The 19,015-nt window shown below is 44.8% G+C and overlaps 2 protein-coding genes and 1 non-coding gene across 3 annotated transcripts in view; 1 reads left to right on the top strand and 2 right to left on the bottom strand.

Annotated features, from left to right (window-relative positions):
• The window catches only part of LOC124017028 (inversin-like), a 53,577-nt gene extending 38,400 nt beyond the window's left edge, over nt 1–15,177 (top strand). Inside the window, exons 11-19 of the mRNA XM_046332369.1 lie at nt 1,672–1,757; nt 1,911–2,057; nt 3,355–3,461; nt 4,695–4,904; nt 5,545–5,768; nt 6,050–6,677; nt 7,585–7,784; nt 10,391–10,477; nt 13,707–15,177. Of these exons, the coding sequence (XP_046188325.1) occupies nt 1,672–1,757; nt 1,911–2,057; nt 3,355–3,461; nt 4,695–4,904; nt 5,545–5,768; nt 6,050–6,677; nt 7,585–7,784; nt 10,391–10,477; nt 13,707–13,813 (1,796 nt within the window). The 3' untranslated portion in view covers nt 13,814–15,177. The remainder of the gene's footprint in view (nt 1–1,671; nt 1,758–1,910; nt 2,058–3,354; nt 3,462–4,694; nt 4,905–5,544; nt 5,769–6,049; nt 6,678–7,584; nt 7,785–10,390; nt 10,478–13,706) is intronic.
• On the bottom strand, nt 9,792–9,864 carry trnat-cgu. Its single transcript has one exon. It is a non-coding gene; the product is annotated as a tRNA-Thr (tRNA).
• A 4-nt stretch (nt 15,178–15,181) lies between the features above and the next one.
• Nucleotides 15,182–19,015, bottom strand: part of tex10 (testis expressed 10) — a 60,393-nt gene continuing 56,559 nt past the window's right edge. Inside the window, exons 16-17 of the mRNA XM_046332363.1 lie at nt 18,696–18,906; nt 15,182–15,846 (exon numbers count right to left, since the gene is read on the bottom strand). Of these exons, the coding sequence (XP_046188319.1) occupies nt 15,736–15,846; nt 18,696–18,906 (322 nt within the window). The 3' untranslated portion in view covers nt 15,182–15,735. The remainder of the gene's footprint in view (nt 15,847–18,695; nt 18,907–19,015) is intronic.

Below are 19,015 nucleotides of genomic sequence, written 5' to 3'. Positions count from 1 at the left end.
TTCTCACCTCATTTGCTCACATTGTATATAGACTTGTTCATACTGTATTATTGACTGTATGTTTGTTTTACTCCATGTGTAACTCTGTGTCGTTGTATCTGTCGAACTGCTTTGCTTTATCTTGGCCAGGTCGCAATTGTAAATGAGAACTTGTTCTCAACTTGCCTACCTGGTTAAATAAAGGTGAAATAAAATAAATAAAAATACACGCATCCTTAAAAACATCCCCAAATATACACATTCCCCTCACATCCCCAAATATACACATTCAGCCTCACATCCCCAAATATACACATTCCCCTCACATCCCCAAATATACACATTTCCCTCACATCCCCAAATATACACATTCCCCCTCACATCCCCAAATATACACATTTCCCCTCACATCCCCAAATATACACATTCCCCCTCACATCCCCAAATATACACATTTCCCCTCACATCCCCAAATATACACATTTCCCCTCACATCCCCAAATATACACATTCCCACTCACATCCCCAAATATACACATTCCCACTCACATCCCCAAATATACACATTCCCACTCACATCCCCAAATATACACATTTCCCCTCACATCCCCAAATATACACATTTCCCCTCACATCCCCAAATATACACATTTCCCCTCACATCCCCAAATATACACATTCCCCTCACATGAACATTATGCGCATGAAGCATGGTGTGTGTCATTTCACTTTTGTGTATAGTCAATCACAATTGAGCACAGAGGTATGTAACAATTATATACATACACATTGGGCCAAGTTAAAACCTAGGCAACAGTAATCTTTTTTTGATGTCTATAATCCTCTGTGACCGTATGTACCTCTGTGATTAATTATGATTAACTATGTGCAGAGTGAATAGAATTTCCTCCACACCTACCATGTGCCATGTGTTATAGCCATTTTGTATGTGGTGCTATGCTCTATCTACTGAGTCATACAGGACTACACTAGTGTACCATGCTCTATCTACTGAGTCATACAGGACTACACTAGTGTACCATGCTCTATCTACTGAGTCATACAGGACTACACTAGTGTATCATGTTCTACCTACTGAGTCATACAGGACAACACTAGTGTACCATGCTCTATCTACTGAGTCATACAGGACTACACTAGTGTACCATGCTCTACCTACTGAGTCATACAGGACTACACTAGTGTACCATGCTCTATCTACTGAGTCATACAGGACTACACTAGTGTACCATGTTCTACCTACTGAGTCATACAGGACTACACTACTGTACCATGCTCTATCTACTGAGTCATACAGGACTACACTAGTGTACCATGTTCTACCTACTGAGTCATACAGGACTACATTAGTGTACCATGCTCTACCTACTGAGTCATACAGGACTACATTAGTGTACCATGCTCTTGTAATGGGGCGGCAGGGTAGCCTAGTGGTTAGAGCGTTGGACTAGTAACCGGACGGTTGCAAGTTCAAACCCCCGAGCTGACAAGGTACAAATCTGTCGTTCTGCCCTTGAACAGGCAGTTAACCCACTGTTCCTAGGCCGTCATTGAAAATAAGAATTTGTTCTTAACTGACTTGCCTGGTTAAATAAAGGTAAAATAAAAAAAATGCAGGATTTGGGTGGGCTTACTATGGTGAAGAATGCCTCATGGATTTTCATTGTGTAGGCTCTGCTCGTGTCCACCTGGTGGATCTAGATGGACACACTGCTCTGCCCTGGGCGGCTCTGGGGGGGAACGCTGAAGTCTGCCAGGTCTGTCTTTTCACCTGTATACACTTTAATTATCACTGAACACTTCTTCATTTGTCTTCATTTCCTTTCCTAATAGACTGTCTTAAGGATGTGTTGTTCAGGTCACTGAGCCGGTTGGCTGGTACTGTAACCTCATTGTGATGGTCATGGTAGTTGCTGATGGAGAATGGGATCAGTCCTAACGTCCAGGACCAGGCAGGCAGGACTCCTCTCCAGTGTGCTGCTTATGGAGGGTACATCACCTGCATGGCTGTACTACTCATGGAGAACAACGCCGACCCTAATATACAGGACAAAGAGGTACACACACACACACACACTCACCGACATACAGTACATACACACACACACACACACACTCACCGACATACAGTACGCACACACACACACACACACACACACACAATCAAACACAGACATACAGTACATATACAAAAACACACAGACACAAAGTGCTCTCCACTGGTCCTGTCCTACTGTGTGTGTCTGCAGGGCAGGACAGCTCTCCACTGGTCATGTCCTACTGTGTGTGTCTGCAGGGCAGGACAGCTCTCCACTGGTCCTGTCCTACTGTGTGTGACTGCAGGGCAGGACAGCTCTCCACTGGTCCTGTCCTACTGTGTGTGTCTGCAGGGCAGGACAGCTCTCCACTGGTCCTGTCCTACTGTGTGTGTCTGCAGGGCAGGACAGCTCTCCACTGGTCCTGTCCTACTGTGTGTGTCTGCAGGGCAGGACAGCTCTCCACTGGTCCTGTCCTACTGTGTGTGTCTGCAGGGCAGGACAGCTCTCCACTGGTCCTGTCCTACTGTGTGTGTCTACAGGGCAGGACAGCTCTCCACTGGTCCTGTCCTACTGTGTGTGTCTACAGGGCAGGACAGCTCTCCACTGGTCCTGTCCTACTGTGTGTGTCTACAGGGCAGGACAGCTCTCCACTGGTCCTGTCCTACTGTGTGTGTCTACAGGGCAGGACAGCTCTCCACTGGTCCTGTCCTACTGTGTGTGTCTACAGGGCAGGACAGCTCTCCACTGGTCCTGTCCTACTGTGTGTGTCTACAGGGCAGGACAGCTCTCCACTGGTCCTGTCCTACTGTGTGTCTACAGGGCAGGACAGCTCTCCACTGGTCCTGTCCTACTACAGGGCAGGACAGCTCTCCACTGGTCCTGTCCTCTACAGGGCAGGACAGCTCTCCACTGGTCCTGTCCTACTGTGTGTGTCTACAGGGCAGGACAGCTCTCCACTGGTCCTGTCCTACTGTGTGTGTCTACAGGGCAGGACAGCTCTCCACTGGTCCTGTCCTACTGTGTGTGTCTGCAGGGCAGGACAGCTCTCCACTGGTCCTGTCCTACTGTGTGTGTCTGCAGGGCAGGACAGCTCTCCACTGGTCCTGTCCTACTGTGTGTGTCTGCAGGGCAGGACAGCTCTCCGCTGGTCATGTCCTACTGTGTGTGTCTGCAGGGCAGGACAGCTCTCCACTGGTCCTGTCCTACCGTGTGTGTCTACAGGGCAGGACAGCTCTCCACTGGTCCTGTCCTACTGTGTGTGTCTGCAGGGCAGGACAGCTCTCCACTGGTCCTGTCCTACTGTGTGTGTCTGCAGGGCAGGACAGCTCTCCACTGGTCCTGTAACAATGGGTATCTGGATGCTGTGAAGCTGCTGCTGAACTCTAATGCCTTCCCCAACCACATGGAACACAACGAGGAGAGGTGAGGAGGAGGTGGATGAGGAGGAAGTGCCTCGTCTATAGTTTGGAAGGACATCAGCTCCTAAAACAGCAGCAAGTATCGATTGAGATTCAAAAAGTAGCTGTTGGTATTGTCTTGCTAAGGCAATTTAGTTTTTGTGCTGTCTCTCTTCTATTAGTGGCCTACTAAATGATATTTTTACTTGTATTTTCCTACTGGCACTGACCGATAACTACAGGTAACTAACAAGATAAAGGAAACCCCAACATATCACGTCTTAATAGGGCACTGGGCACCACGAGCCAGAACAGCTTCAATGCACCTTGGCATAGATTGTAAGTGTCTGGAACTCTTCTAGGGATGCGACATCATTCTTCCACCAGAAATTCCATCATTTGGTGATTTGTTGATGGTGGTGGAAAACGCTGTCTCATTCACTGTTCCAGAATCAACTGGGTTGAGATCTGGTGACTGAGACGGACATGACATGTGGTTGACATCTTTTCATACTCCTCAAACCATTCAGTAACCAATCGTGCCCTGTGGATGGGGGCATTGTCATCCTATGGAGGCATAGACATGGTAGCCAAAATAATGTCCTGCACAGCATTTTTATACATGACCCTAAACATGATGGGATGTTAATTGCCTAATTAACTCAGGAACCACACCTGTGTGGAAGCACCTGTTTTCAATATACTTTGTATCCCTCATTTCCTCAAGTGTTTACTTTATTTTGGCAGTTACCTGTTACCTGCTATGTTAAGATGAATGCACTAATGTAAGTCGCTCTGCATAAGAGCGTCTGCTAAATTACTAAAATATCAATGTAAAATTACATGTTGTAATTTTCCGAATGAATTTTGTGAATCTATTCTCTCTGTGTGTTGTTTTTCACAAAGCAAGTTCATTAGGTTAAAGATGCACTATGCAGAAATCAATCCGCCATTTCCTGGTTACTAAAATTCTAATTCTAATATCAGTTTATGTGACAAAACAAGCAAGTATAGCGTAGAGAATCATTGTACCATCTAAACCACTGTGAAATATATCTTCTATAACCAGTAATGTTGTATTTTCAGCTGTTTGAAGCTGGTGTACAGAAACAAAAAACGCGTGTGTGTGTGTGTGTGTGTGTGTGTGTGTGTGTGTGTGTGTGTGTGTGTGTGTGTGTGTGTGTGTGTGTGTGTGTGTGTGTGTGTGTGTGTGTGTGTGTGTGTGTGTGTGTGTGTGTGTGTGTGTGTGTGTGTGTAGGTACACCCCCCTGGACTACACCCTCTTAGGGGAACACAGTGAGGTGACTCAGTACATGTTGGAGCATGGAGCTCTGTCTATAGCGGCCATCCAGGACATCGCTGCTGCTTCCATCCAGGCCCTGTATAAAGGATACACCGTCCGCAAGGCCTTCACCGAGAGGAAACAACTACTGATGAGACACGAACAGCTACGCAAGGATGCAGCCAAGTACCATACACACACACACACACACACACATGCACACACATAGAAACACGCATTGTGATCCATCCCCTGTCTGCTCAGTACTCTCTGTCAACAACTCTATCATAGTCAACCAGATCATGCCATACACACACACACATTCTCTCTCTCCCTCTCTCTCTCTCTCTCTTTCTCTCCATCTCTCCCTGTCGTATTCCCCCAACCCATATAGAAACAGTCACACTCTCTCCATATCCATCTTTCCACCTGTCATCCCTGCACACACATACATCTTCTCCCTGTCTCTCTCTCTCTCTCTCTCTCTCTCTCTCTCTCTCTCTCTCTCTCTCTCTCTCTCTCTCTCTCTCTCTCTCTCTCTCTCTCTCTCTCTCTCTCTCTCTCTCTCGCTCACACATCCCTGTCTTATAATTCTACACCGTTTGTAATAAACAGCCTGTAATGGTCTCTGTGTGCTTGGAACTCCTATTAGGCTTGGATTACTGAAAGGATTCTCCTGTTGTTCTTTGTAACGTCAGGACTAGTTTGTGATGTTGGTCAGGGCTGGTTCAGCGGTAGGGTTTAGATAAGGCTTTGAGATAAGGTCGTAACTAGGGTTAGGGTGTATGTGTGAGACGTGTGTAATATGTGTCATGATGTCACTCAGGAAACGCGAGGAGGAGCAGCGGAGGCGGGAGGCGGAGCAGCAAATCTCATTGGCCAGAACAGAGAAACAGAGGATGTTATTGGCCCGCGCTGAGCAGGAGCAGCTGTCATTGGCTGAGACTATGAAGGAACTGTCAGTGTATGAGAGAGAGGCAGGGGGCGGGGCTAATACAGCCTCCAAAGCAGAACAGACCAATAGCAAAGAGGAGACATGGAAACATAGAGGTACACACACACACATGAACGCCATCTTCATTATCTCCTACCATATTTCACAAGTTGACTGCAGATATTTACTTAAAAAGCAGCTAGAAATATTCAAATGTATTCAAAAAAAGAAGTTGTTTAAACAGTATTGAAAAACTATCCCGTGGCTTTTTCCAAAACCCTGGACTACGGTATATATACGGTAAACCACCCAAACCTAACACACATATACACACACACATATACACACACACATATTCACCCACTCTCTCAGTCTCTTACTTCCCTCTCTTTCTCAGCACATAGAAGCAGACCCTCCAGGAGAGGGAAGGAGGAAGCCAAAGGCCCTGACCCCGTGGTGACCCCTCACCCCTCAGTGACCTCTGACCCCATGCCCCCTGCCCAGGGGTCTAGGGTCAGGGAGCGTCTCTCTCCTGCAGGCTGCAGCCGACCCCCCAGCCCAAAACACAGACCCCCCACCACACCCAGGACCAAGAGACTAACCTCTGCAAACACACACACTCTTTCCAACATACACACTCCCTCCAACACACACACTCCTTCCAAAACACACACTACCTCCAACACACACACTCCTTCCAACACACACACTCCCTCTAACACACATACTCCTTCCAAAACACACACTCCTTCCCCCACACACACTCCATCCAACACAGACACGTCTACTCGCCCCACCGTGGATCAAGAAGCCCCCAGCACCAGGGAACGCACCACTAGAAGCAAGAGAGACACACACACCAACACACACAACCCCAGACACAGAACACGCCCTGCCACAGACCATACCACCTACTCCAGCAAGAACCACGCTAAAGCCTCCACACAGTCACACCGCCCCAGCAGCAAGCCCAGGGAGGGGGACAGAGACCAGGCTGCCTGCACTATACAACGAGCCTGGAAGAGGTAAGGTTGAAGCCCGACCAGGTATGGTCTGCTTTTCATTCTTCCCATTCCCTCTCCAAGCTGAGCCAGTACTGGGAGTACTGCCATGGATTAGAGCCTGAGCAGAGGTGCTCAGGTAGTTTCTCTCTGGCCCGATACCAAGGTTGGCTCTGAGATGGCTTCCCAAACAGCCTGGAGGAAGTGTGTGTATGGTTGAAAGGGGGAGGGGTATACTGTGCTCCACTGTAGCGTTCTCTCTTACCAAGAGAGTGTGGCAGTGCCATGTGGTGCCCACATGTGTCTTCCCTCCACACACACACACGCACCAACTTACACACAGTGTCTCCCCCTCACGCTCTCTGTGGTCTGGCTGCCTGCCCTCCTACCATCAACACCTCCATGACGGGGGAGAGAGGGGGGAGGTGGGGGAGACAGGGGGTATAATCTGGATCAATCTCAGTGTTTTAACGAGAGGCTAAAAGTTCAGGCGTGCCATTCTAATAGCTACCAGCAGCTTCTCATTCAGGATCTACTACCCCACATCGGAAAGCACTCTGTTCCCAGCCGCCAGTAGATGTGTGTGCGTGCGGAGGCGTATACTGATTTAATTGTAGTATACAAGTAATAACCTTTTTCTACTAAGCTCTTGAAGTATGCCATGGCCGGGTTCAGTTCCCCTAGAGGAAGTGTTATGTATTGATGCTGAAGAGTAGCGGACCCAGAATTGAGCCTTGTGGAACCCCTGAGGTTGGACACTGAATTATTATTTCCCACCCCTCTTAAACCAGCTTTTCCAGGGATGCCTGTAACATTTTTCAGTGAACTGAATAATGTCCAAATGTCATGTGCTGTGTAATATACGAACCGAATAGGTTGGACAAATGAAGGCCTCTATAATGTACCGTATCCTGGGTGTGTTTGTGTGTAGGTTCCATGTGCGAGGCAGATTGAGGGAGGCTTTTGGTGCTGGGAAAAGAGTGGAGCCACCTGAGTTCGCCTCCCTCCTGATCCAGCTGCTCTGGGATAGGCCGGCTTTCCCTGGTCACACCCCTATTAGGACCAAGCCTGAGGCCAGAGTTCCACCCACCAAGACAGCAGCCAAGAGCTCAGTGCTGCAAAGCATCTATGGTAAAGCCTGGCGTTCTGTCCAGAATGTTTGATTCTGTCTTTCATTTATTTCAACTCTGAACTCTTAACATTTAGAAATAATCAAATTCTTAACAGCACCTAGTCGCCTACTGTGAATGAGTGCATTACTGCCGAGCTGCAACTTCAAACTCCAACATATCTGTATGGAATTAGTATAGGGAGGTGTGTAGTCCACTGAATATATTAATATCTGTATGGAATTAGTATAGGGAGGTGTATAGTCCACTGAAGATATTAATATCTGTATAGAATTGGTATAGGGAGGTGTATAGTCCACTGAATATATTAATATCTGTATGGAATTAGTATAGGGAGGTGTATAGTCCACTGAATATATTAATATCTGTATAGAATTAGTATAGGGAGGTGTATAGTCCACTGAATATATTAATATCTGTATAGAATTAGTATAGGGAGTGTGTCCATAGTCCAGGTGTGTAGTCCACTGAATATATTAATATCTGTATGGAATTAGTATAGGGAGGTGTATAGTCCACTGAAGAATATATTAATATCTGTATAGAATTAGTATAGGGAGGTGTATAGTCCACTGAAGATATTAATATCTGTATAGAATTAGTATAGGGAGGTGTATAGTCCACGGAATATATTAATATCTGTATGGAATTAGTATAGGGAGGTGTATAGTCCACGGAATATATTAATATCTGTATGGAATTAGTATAGGGAGGTGTATAGTCCACGGAATATATTAATATCTGTATAGAATTGGTATAGGGAGGTGTATAGTCCACTGAAGATATTAATATATGTATAGAATTGGTATAGGGAGGTGTATAGTCCACTGAAGATATTAATATATGTATATAATTGGTATAGGGAGGTGTATAGTCCACTGAAGATATTAATATCTGTATAGAATTGGTATAGGGAGGTGTATAGTCCACTGAAGATATTAATATCTGTATAGAATTGGTATAGGGAGGTGTATAGTCCACTGAAGATATTAATATCTGTATAGAATTGGTATAGGGAGGTGTATAGTCCACTGAAGATATTAATATCTGTATAGAATTGGTATAGGGAGGTGTATAGTCCACTGAAGATATTAATATCTGTATAGAATTGGTATAGGGAGGTGTATAGTCCACTGAAGATATTAATATCTGTATAGAATTGGTATAGGGAGGTGTATAGTCCACTGAAGATATTAATATCTGTATAGACTTAGTATAGGGAGGTGTATAGTCCACTGAAGATATTAGCAGGCTTCCATCTACGACGTACAGTTTCTCGATGAAGGAAAATATTTGTTTCCTGAGGTGATGATATGATGCTGTTTGGTTTGGAATGTGATGTTATGTTCAAACAGAATTAGAGTAGCATCAATGCAGAGAGTTAGCAATAACTATTTACCTTATAATGTTAATATACACATGCAATCACACATAGTTGTATAATCATATAGAGATGTGTGTGCGTTGTGTGTTGTAATAACTTCTGGTATGAGTTCGGCCCGTAGACACACCTGACCTTCAGCACACATGACCAGGTGATGATGGGAGACTGGGCAGAAACCTACTAGTGCCAACACACAGACATACACATCGTCACACACACACAAACATACACACCGATACAGCCAGATAGACTCCCTACCTTTTCTGGCCTGACGTGGTAGCCCGCCCCCTTTCACACATACACACACTGACAGGCCTGTCGGCTGCTGCTGTGAAAAGTTCAGAGCTGTCAGGGGGAATGTCAGACGACTGCGTAGAGCTGTATGCTGAACACACACACACACACTCACGAAACCCATTGTCTCTGTCAGACATACAAACCCATCAACCACATTCACCTGTGTGTGTGTACAGAGGTATCGCAGAACGTTGGTGTTTTTCCTATTTCTTTTGTTCAGCTTCACTCTTCTTACAGGTTGACATTTCCAAGTCGTTACTTCATTCCTTTCACCCTGCATTGTTTGGTGGTACAGGTGTAATGTTGACAAAAATTGTAATCACTTGAAGGCCCCAGCGGGATTTGAACTCGCGACCCCTGGTTTACGAGACCAGTGCTCTAACCACTGAGCTATGGAGCCTTGCTTTTTACAGTTCAACCAGGAGGAGAAAATGATTTAAATGATACTCCCTTTCGAGAACAAAGATAGCCACACGCCCAACCTGACAGGCAGGTTACCAGTCAGACTCCTAAAACAAAGGACTCCCCCTGATCTCACTTATACAGCTTACCTCAGTTTAGCAGTTACAGTTAAATGCATGAATGAAACCCAAATGAGATGGATTGCAAATGCCCTATTTTACCTTGGTCTTTCCAGAAGGATTGTGTGTGTAGCGATTCACCATTCAAGCTAGCAGCCTTGGCCAATTTGTATATTTCAGACTTACAATGTTGCTATTTTCTTGTCTTGCAGTAGGCTCTCCAGATGTTTCTGTGTGTGTGTGTGTGTGTGTGTGTGTGTGTGTGTGTGTGTGTGTGTGTGTGTGTGTGTGTGTGTGTGTGTGTGTGTGTGTGTGTGTGTGTGTGTGTGTGTGTGTGTGTGTGTGTGTGTGTGTGTGTATATATATATATATGTATGGAGATGATGTGTGTTTATTGTCTTGTAGGAGGTTCTGTGGCCCGAAGGGGGCACTCTCTCGGGGGTTCTCAGTCTCAGATACTACTGGACCTGTCACTACGCACACACAGCCAATGTGAGTACTATCTCAGACAGACACACACACAAGGGGGTATTACACACACATATCGCTGGATCACTAGTCACTTTAATAATGCCACTTTAATAATGTTTACATATCTTGCATTACTCATCTTATATGTACACTACTGTTCAAAAGTTTGGGGTCACTTAGAAATGTCCTTGTTTTTGAAAGAAAAGCCCAGAAGGCCACCATCCTGGAGTCGCCTCTTTACTGTTGATGTTGAGACTGATGTTTTGTGGGTACTATTTAATGAAGCTGCCAGTTGAGGACTTGTGAGGCATCTGTTTCTCAAACTAGACACTCTAATGTACTTGTCCTCTTGCTCAGTTGTGCACCGGGGCCTCCCACTCATTCTATTCTGGTTAGAGCCAGTTTGCGCTGTTCTGTGAAGGGAGTAGTAGACAGCGATGTACCAGATCTTCAGTTTATTGGCATTTTCTCACATGGAATAGCCTTCATTTCTCAGAACAAGAATAGAATGACGAGTTTCAGAAGACAGTTATTTGTTTCTGGCCATTTTGAGCCTGTAATCAAACCCACAAATGCTGATGCTCCAGATACTCAACTACTCTAAAGAAGGCCAGTTGTATTGCTTCTTTAATCAGAACAACAGTTTTCAGCTGTGCTAACATTATTGCAAAATGGTTTTCTAATGATCAATTAGCCTTTTAAAATTATAAACTTGGATTAGCTAACACAACGTGCCATTGGAACACAGGAGTTATGGTTGCTGATAATGGGCCTCTGTACGCCTATGTAGATATTCCATAACAAATCAGCCTTTTCCAGCTACAATAGTCATTTACAACATTAACAATGTCTACACAGTATTTCTGATAAATTTGATGTTATTTTAATGGACAAAAAAAAAAAAAATTCAAAAACAAGGATATTTCTAAGTGATACCAAACTTTTGAATGGTAGTGTATATATTGTGTTTTATACCATCTATTGCATCTTGCCTATGCCGCTCTGTCATTGCTCATCCATATATTTATATGTACAGTGGGGAGAACAAGTATTTGATACACTGCCGATTTTGTAGGTTTTCCTACTTACAAAGCATGTAGAGGTCTGTCATTTTTATCATAGGTACACTTCAACTGTGAGAGACGGAATCTAAAACAAAAATCCAGAATATCATATTGTATGATTTTTAAGTAATTCATTTGCATTTTATTGCATGACGTAAGTATTTGATCACCAACTAACCAGTAAGAATTCCGGCTCTCACAGACCTGCTCGTTTGTCTTTAAGAAGCCCTCCTGTTCTCCACTCATTACCTGTATTAACTGCACCTGTTTGAACTTGTTACCTGTGTAAAAGACAACTGTTCACACACTCAATCAAACAGACTCCAACCTCTCCATAATGACAAAGACCAGAGAGCTGTGTAAGGACAGCAGGGATACAATTGTAGACCTGCACAAGGCTGGGATGGGCTACAGGACAATAGGCCAGCAGCTTGGTGAGAAGGCAACAACTGTTGGCTCAATTATTAGAAAATGGAAGAAGTTCAAGATGACGGTCAATCACCCTTGGTCTGGGGCTCCATGCAAGATCTCACCTTGTGGGGCATCAATGATCATGAGGAAGGTGAGGGATCAGCCCAGAACTACACGGCAGGACCTGGTCAATGACCTGAAGAGAACTGGGACCACAGTCTCAAAGAAAACCATTAGTAACACACTACGCCGTCATGGATTAAAATCCTGCAGCGCACGCAAGGTCCCCCTGCCAGCGCATGTCCAGGCCCGTCTGAAGTATGCCAATGACTGGGAGAAAGTAATGTGGTCTGATGAGACAAAAATATATTTTTTTGGTCTAAACTCCACTCGCCGTGTTTGGAGGAAGAAGAAGGATGAGTACAACCCCAAGAACACCATCCCAACCGTGAAGCATGGAGGTGGAAACATCATTCTTTGGGGATGCTTTTCTGCAAAGGGGACAGGATGACTGCACCGTATTGAGGGGAGGATGGATGGGGCCATGTATCGCGAGATCTTGGCCAATAACCTCCTTCCCTCAATAAGAGCATTGAAGATGTGTAAGGTCCTGGGTGTCGTGAGGGTGAAATCAGGCACAGGAAAGCAGAGTTCAATAAAGTTCTTTTTTAATGCACACACGGAGAACTATGGTCCCCCCACTTACGGGTGCTCAAACCAAATGCCCCAGACACAGGGAAACGAAAACAGTCTAGCACTAAATACACAAACATCTACATCTAATGCAAACACCAGGGTTACAATAATCAATCCCGCACAAAGAACCAGGCGGGCCGGCTGACTAATAAAGCCTCACTAATTATAACCAACTCAAAACAGGTGTACTCAATAAACACATGAGGGGGAGAAAATAATAATTGGCACCTAGTAGGCCGGCGACAACGACCGCCGAGCGACACCCGAACGGGAAGGGGAGCCACCTTCGGTCGGAGTTGTGACAAGATGGGTCGTGGCTGGGTCTTCCAGCATGACAACGACCCGAAACACACAGCCAGGTCAACTAAGGAGTGGCTCCGTAAAAAGCATCTTAAGTTCCTGGAGTGGCCCAGCCAGTCTCCAGACCTGAACCCAATAGAAAATCTTTGTAGGGAGCTGAAAGTCCGTGTTGCCCAGCAACAGCCCCGAAACCTGAAGGATTTGGAGAAGGTCTGTATGGAGGAGTGGGCCAAAATCCCTGCTGCAGTGTGTGCAAACCTGGTCAAGAACTACAGGAAATGTATGATCTCTGTAATTGCAAACAAAGATTTCTGTACCAAATATTAAGTTCTGCTTTTCTGATGTATCAAATACTTATGTCATGCAATAAAATGCAAATTAATTACTTAAATATCATACAATGTGATTTTCTGTATTCCTTCTCTCACAGTAGAAGTGTACCTACGATACAAATTATAGACCTCTACATGCTTTGTAAGTAGAACAACCTGCAAAATCGCCAGTGTATCAAATACTTGTTCCATATATTCTTATTCCATCCCTTTACTTAGATTTCTGTGTATTAGGTAGTTGTTGTGGAATTGTTAGATTACATGTTAGTTATTGCTGCACTGTCGGAACTAGAAACACAAGCATTTCACTACACTTGCAATAACATCTGCTAACCATGTTTGTGACCAATACAATTTGATTTTGGGAATAGAGTGATGTGGATGAACTATACAAAATGTGTTTCCTCTGTTAGCATGTTGTTTCCTTCTGTGTGTGTGTTTCTGCAGTGAGCAGTGTGGAGTGTGTGCACCTGTGTGATGCAGTGGGGCAGGCCAGGCAGTACTCCTACCACCTCAGACCCCACAGCGCTGGACAGGGCCGGGGGAAACACTGACGACTACACACACACCCTGCATGTGTACTTCGTGGCTCAGTTGGTAGAGCATGGCGCTTCTACTGCTAGAGTACTGGGTTCGATTCCCAGGACCAGCCATATGTGAAATGTATGTACGCGTGACTGAGTTGCTTTGGATATAAGCATCTGCTAAATGGCATACACACATATGTATGTGTTGTCTTGAAATTACTTACCCAACTGCCTTATCATGGTGGAGTTATTGGCCAGATTGTAAACAGAGCATCTATATACTGACAAGAGGTGGGCCCCAATGGTGTAACTATAGGAATATGTTTCTGCAGAGGTGGGAACTCTTGAGGGCAGGTTTGCATGTGAACAATGCTGATATAACTGACTTCTCAGAGATGCCACGTGTGTCCACTTATCAGTACAGTTGTAATAACCTAAATATTACAAAATGTATATTAAGTCAAATAATCAGGCCAAGAACTCCTCCATGGTTAATACTGGGCATGACACAGACCAATTGGGGATTTTTTATATGGTGGTCAATGAGCGTCAAATTGATCACCATATAAAAAATCCCCAATTAGTCTGTGTCATGCTGTATTTTCAGGCAGAGTAATCCCTCTTGCATAGCCTCTTCCTCTCAGATTGTACTCTCTGTGCCCAGTATTAACCATGGAGGAGTTCTTGTCCTGATTGTTTATACTACTGGACACAGGAAGAGAGGACAAAGTTAAGACCTCACAGGGCGGAGTTAAGTCAACCGACATGGTATGTGTGCAAGATCATTTCAACCATACAGAAAATGAACACACACACACAGAGATAACCTTTCCTCCCATGTGGAGAATGAGGCAGTCTGTCAACAGCCGGTCATACAGCCAGCCCACCTGCAGACGCTGACACACACACCTGCTTGCAGACACACACACTTCTCGTCAGCCATAACACTTGTACTAGGTTGTAGTCAACTCTACCTCAGTATCTACCTGAGCAGGTTCCCACAGGCATGCATGCCCCTCCCACTTTCCCCCCCTCAGCCATAGTAGTAGGTACACAGATGTACCTGTGGTTTCTCTGTAGGACTCTGTGGAGGGGGGTATATTTATGCATTTTATACATACTCTGTTACTCTTTAATTCTACATTATACATCACTTCCTGCCTTAAAGAGATAGTTTACTTAAAGTTAGCCAGATGTTTGTGGCACCTCATCAAGATGAACTGTCACTTAAGAAACTGTGTTTTAGTGTTGATGCTGTTCACTCTGATGCACTACTGTTGAGTCACAATCAGATGCCAAGGCTTTACATTTATGAATGAATACCAACCTCAATGTTAATGTCCATGTTGTTTTTCTACTCTTTTAGAAAACTTCTCAAATAAATACATTGACAAGTTTGAGTGACTCCAGCTTTATTTTCTCTTTTTGTAATAAAAACAGTAATCAGTTGAGAGATCCTTTAATTCGGTCTTGGAGATGCAGTGTGTGCAGGTGTTAGTTCCAACCCAGCACTGATTCAGGTGATTAGTTAAAGAAGTATGTTAGTGCTGCACTGTAACTAAAGCCTGTACATCCTTTTATCTCTCCAGGACTAGTGGTGGCCACAATATTTAGCAATATGAAGAAGACAGTTGGTTTTGGGCCAGGAATAAAAGCTGAATGAGGAGGACAGAGAGACCGATGGGGAAGACAGGATGTCAGGTTAGACCAGGTGTGTCAAACTCATTCCACAGATGACCGAGTTCTGCAGGTTTTCCTTTTTTCCTTTCAATTAAGACAATCAGGTGAGGAGAGTTCCTTACTCATTAGTGACCTTAAGTCATCCATCAAGTACAAGGGTGGAGCGAAAGCCCTCAGACACTATGACCTCCGTGGAATAAGTTTGACATGTGGGTTAGACAGTGGACAGAGAACAGTAAGACGGGCCTGTGGTTGGTTTGGGGCCTAGGTCAGTAGATGTCTCGGAGCCCCAGGTTTCCCCGATGAGTCGCCATGGTTACGCTGTAGCAGTACAGCAGGTCAGTCATCCACTGCTCCTTGGCCTCACCTCGACAGTACCTCTGGAACACACACACACCATCATTAGAACCTCAAGAGAACACACACCACATTTACTTTTTATTCTAACATGATACTTGTTTAAGCTTCCTTACTACAGTGAGGTCCTGTACAATGTGTTGTAGTAGAGTTGCATTAGCCAACATGTGGTTTTGAGTAATTAATTATAATTATATGCCATTTAGCAGACGCTTTTATCCAAAGCGACTTACAGTCATGTGTGCATACATTCTACGTGGGTTCCCGGGGATCGTGAGCCATGTCAACTGAGCTACAGAAGGACCAGTAGATGAATGTGTCCTGTACAATGTGTTGTAGTAGAGTTGCATTAGCCAGCATGTGGTTGAGTAGTTGACTGTGTGTGTTTACCGTGAGGTCCTGTATAATGTGTAGTAGAGTTGCATTAGCCAGCATGTGGTTGTAGTTGACTGTGTGTGTTTACCGTGAGGTCCTGTATAATGTATTGTAGTAGAGTTGCATTAGCCAGCATGTGGTTGTAGTTGACTGTGTGTTTACCGTGAGGTCCTGTATAATGTGTTGTAGTAGAGTTGCATTAGCCAGCATGTGGTTGAGTAGTTGACTGTGTGTTTACCGTGAGGTCCTGTATAATGTGTTGCATTAGCCAGCATGTGGTTGAGTAGTTGACTGTGTGTGTTTACCGTGAGGTCCTGTATAATGTGTTGTAGTAGAGTTGCATTAGCCAGCATGTGGTTGTAGTTGACTGTGTGTGTTTACCGTGAGGTCCTGTATAATGTGTTGTAGTAGAGTTGCATTAGCCAGCATGTGGTTGTAGTTGACCGTGTGTGTTTACCGTGAGGTCCTGTATAATGTGTTGTAGTAGAGTTGCATTAGCCAGCATGTGGTTGTAGTTGACTGTGTGTGTTTACCGTGAGGTCCTGTATAATGTGTTGTAGTAGAGTTGCATTAGCCAGCATGTGGTTGAGTAGTTGACTGTGTGTTTACCGTGAGGTCCTGTATAATGTGTTGTAGTAGAGTTGCATTAGCCAGCATGTGGTTGAGTAGTTGACTGTGTGTGTTTACCGTGAGGTCCTGTATAATGTGTTGTAGTAGAGTTGCATTAGCCAGCATGTGGTTGTAGTTGACTGTGTGTGTTTACCGTGAGGTCCTGTACAATGTGTTGTAGTAGAGTTGCATTAGCCAGCATGTGGTTGTAGTTGACTGTGTGTGTTTACCGTGAGGTCCTGTATAATGTGTTGTAGTAGAGTTGCATTAGCCAGCATGTGGTTGTAGTTGACTGTGTGTGTTTACCGTGAGGTCCTGTATAATGTGTTGTAGAGTTGCATTAGCCAGCATGTGGTTGAGTAGATGACTGTGTGTTTACCGTAAGGTCCTGTATAATGTGTTGTAGTAGAGTCGCGTTTGCCAGCATGTGGTTGAGTAGATGACTGTGTGTTTACAGTGAGGTCCTGTATAATGTGTAGTAGTTGCATTAGCCAGCATGTGGTTGAGTAGATGACTGTGTGTTTACCGTGAGGTCCTGTATAATGTGTAGTAGTTGCATTAGCCAGCATGTGGTTGAGTAGTTGACTGTGTGTTTACAGTGAGGTCCTGTATAATGTGTAGTAGTTGCATTAGCCAGCATGTGGTTTTGAGTAGTTGACTGTGTGTTTACCGTGAGGTCCTGTATAATGTGTTGTAGTAGAGTTACATTAGCCAGCATGTGGTTTTGAGTAGATGACTGTGTGTGTTTACCGTGAGGTCCTGTATAATGTGTGGTTGTAGAGTTGCATTAGCCAGCATGTGGTTGAGTAGATGACTGTGTGTTTACCGTGAGGTCCTGTATAATGTGTTGTTGTAGAGTTGCATTAGCCAGCATGTGGTTGAGTAGATGACTGTGTGTTTACCGTGAGGTCCTGTATAATGTGTTGTTGTAGAGTTGCATTAGCCAGCATGTGGTTGAGTAGATGACTGTGTGTGTTTACCGTGAGGTCCTGTATAATGTGTTGTTGTAGAGTTGCATTAGCCAGCATGTGGTTGAGTAGTTGACTGTGTGTTTACCGTGAGGTCCTGTATAATGTGTTGTAGTAGAGTTGCATTAGCCAGCATGTGGTTGTAGTTGACCGTGTGTGTTTACCGTGAGGTCCTGTATAATGTGTTGTAGTAGAGTTGCATTAGCCAGCATGTGGTTGAGTAGTTGACTGTGTGTGTTTACCGTGAGGTCCTGTATAATGTGTTGTAGTAGAGTTGCATTAGCCAGCATGTGGTTGTAGTTGACCGTGTGTGTTTACCGTGAGGTCCTGTATAATGTGTTGTAGTAGAGTTGCATTAGCCAGCATGTGGTTGAGTAGTTGACTGTGTGTGTTTACCGTGAGGTCCTGTATAATGTGTTGTAGTAGAGTTGCATTAGCCAGCATGTGGTTGTAGTTGACTGTGTGTGTTTACCGTGAGGTCCTGTATAATGTGTTGTAGAGTTGCATTAGCCAGCATGTGGTTGAGTAGATGACTGTGTGTTTACCGTGAGGTCCTGTATAATGTGTAGTAGAGTTGCATTAGCCAGCATGTGGTTGAGTAGATGACTGTGTGTGTTTACCGTGAGGTCCTGTATAATGTGTTGTAGTAGAGTCGCGTTTGCCAGCATGTGGTTGAGTAGTTGACTGTGTGTGTTTACCGTGAGGTCCTGTATAATGTGTTGTAGTAGAGTCGCGTTTGCCAGCATGTGGTTGAGTAGATGACTGTGTGTTTACCGTGAGGTCCTGTATAATGTGTAGTAGAGTTGCATTAGCCAGCATGTGGTTGTAGTTGACTGTGTGTGTTTACCGTGAGGTCCTGTATAATGTGTAGTAGAGTTGCATTAGCCAGCATGTGGTTGTAGTTGACTGTGTGTGTTTACCGTGAGGTCCTGTATAATGTGTTGTAGTAGAGTTGCGTTTGCCAGCATGTGGTTACGAAGCGCTGTGTGCTGCAACAGCAGGGACAATATCTGGGCCAGTTGAGGCAGCTCCTCCTCACACAGGTCCCTAACTCGCAATGACTGCAGAACCAACCGCAACAGCCGGGGAATGCTGCTCAGCACTGCCACACACGCGCCCCACACTGCCTCCCTGCAGGGAGAGGGAGAGAAAGGTTGGACACAATCTATACACACACACACGCACGCTCCCCACACCGCCTCCCTACAGGGAAGGATAAAGGTTACACACACAACATGAC

This window comes from Oncorhynchus gorbuscha, unplaced genomic scaffold (genome assembly GCF_021184085.1).
Source record: "Oncorhynchus gorbuscha isolate QuinsamMale2020 ecotype Even-year unplaced genomic scaffold, OgorEven_v1.0 Un_scaffold_141:::fragment_3, whole genome shotgun sequence".
In the NCBI taxonomy this organism is placed as follows: Eukaryota; Metazoa; Chordata; class Actinopteri; order Salmoniformes; family Salmonidae; genus Oncorhynchus; species Oncorhynchus gorbuscha.
This window is presented reverse-complemented; position numbering and strand designations above follow the sequence as displayed.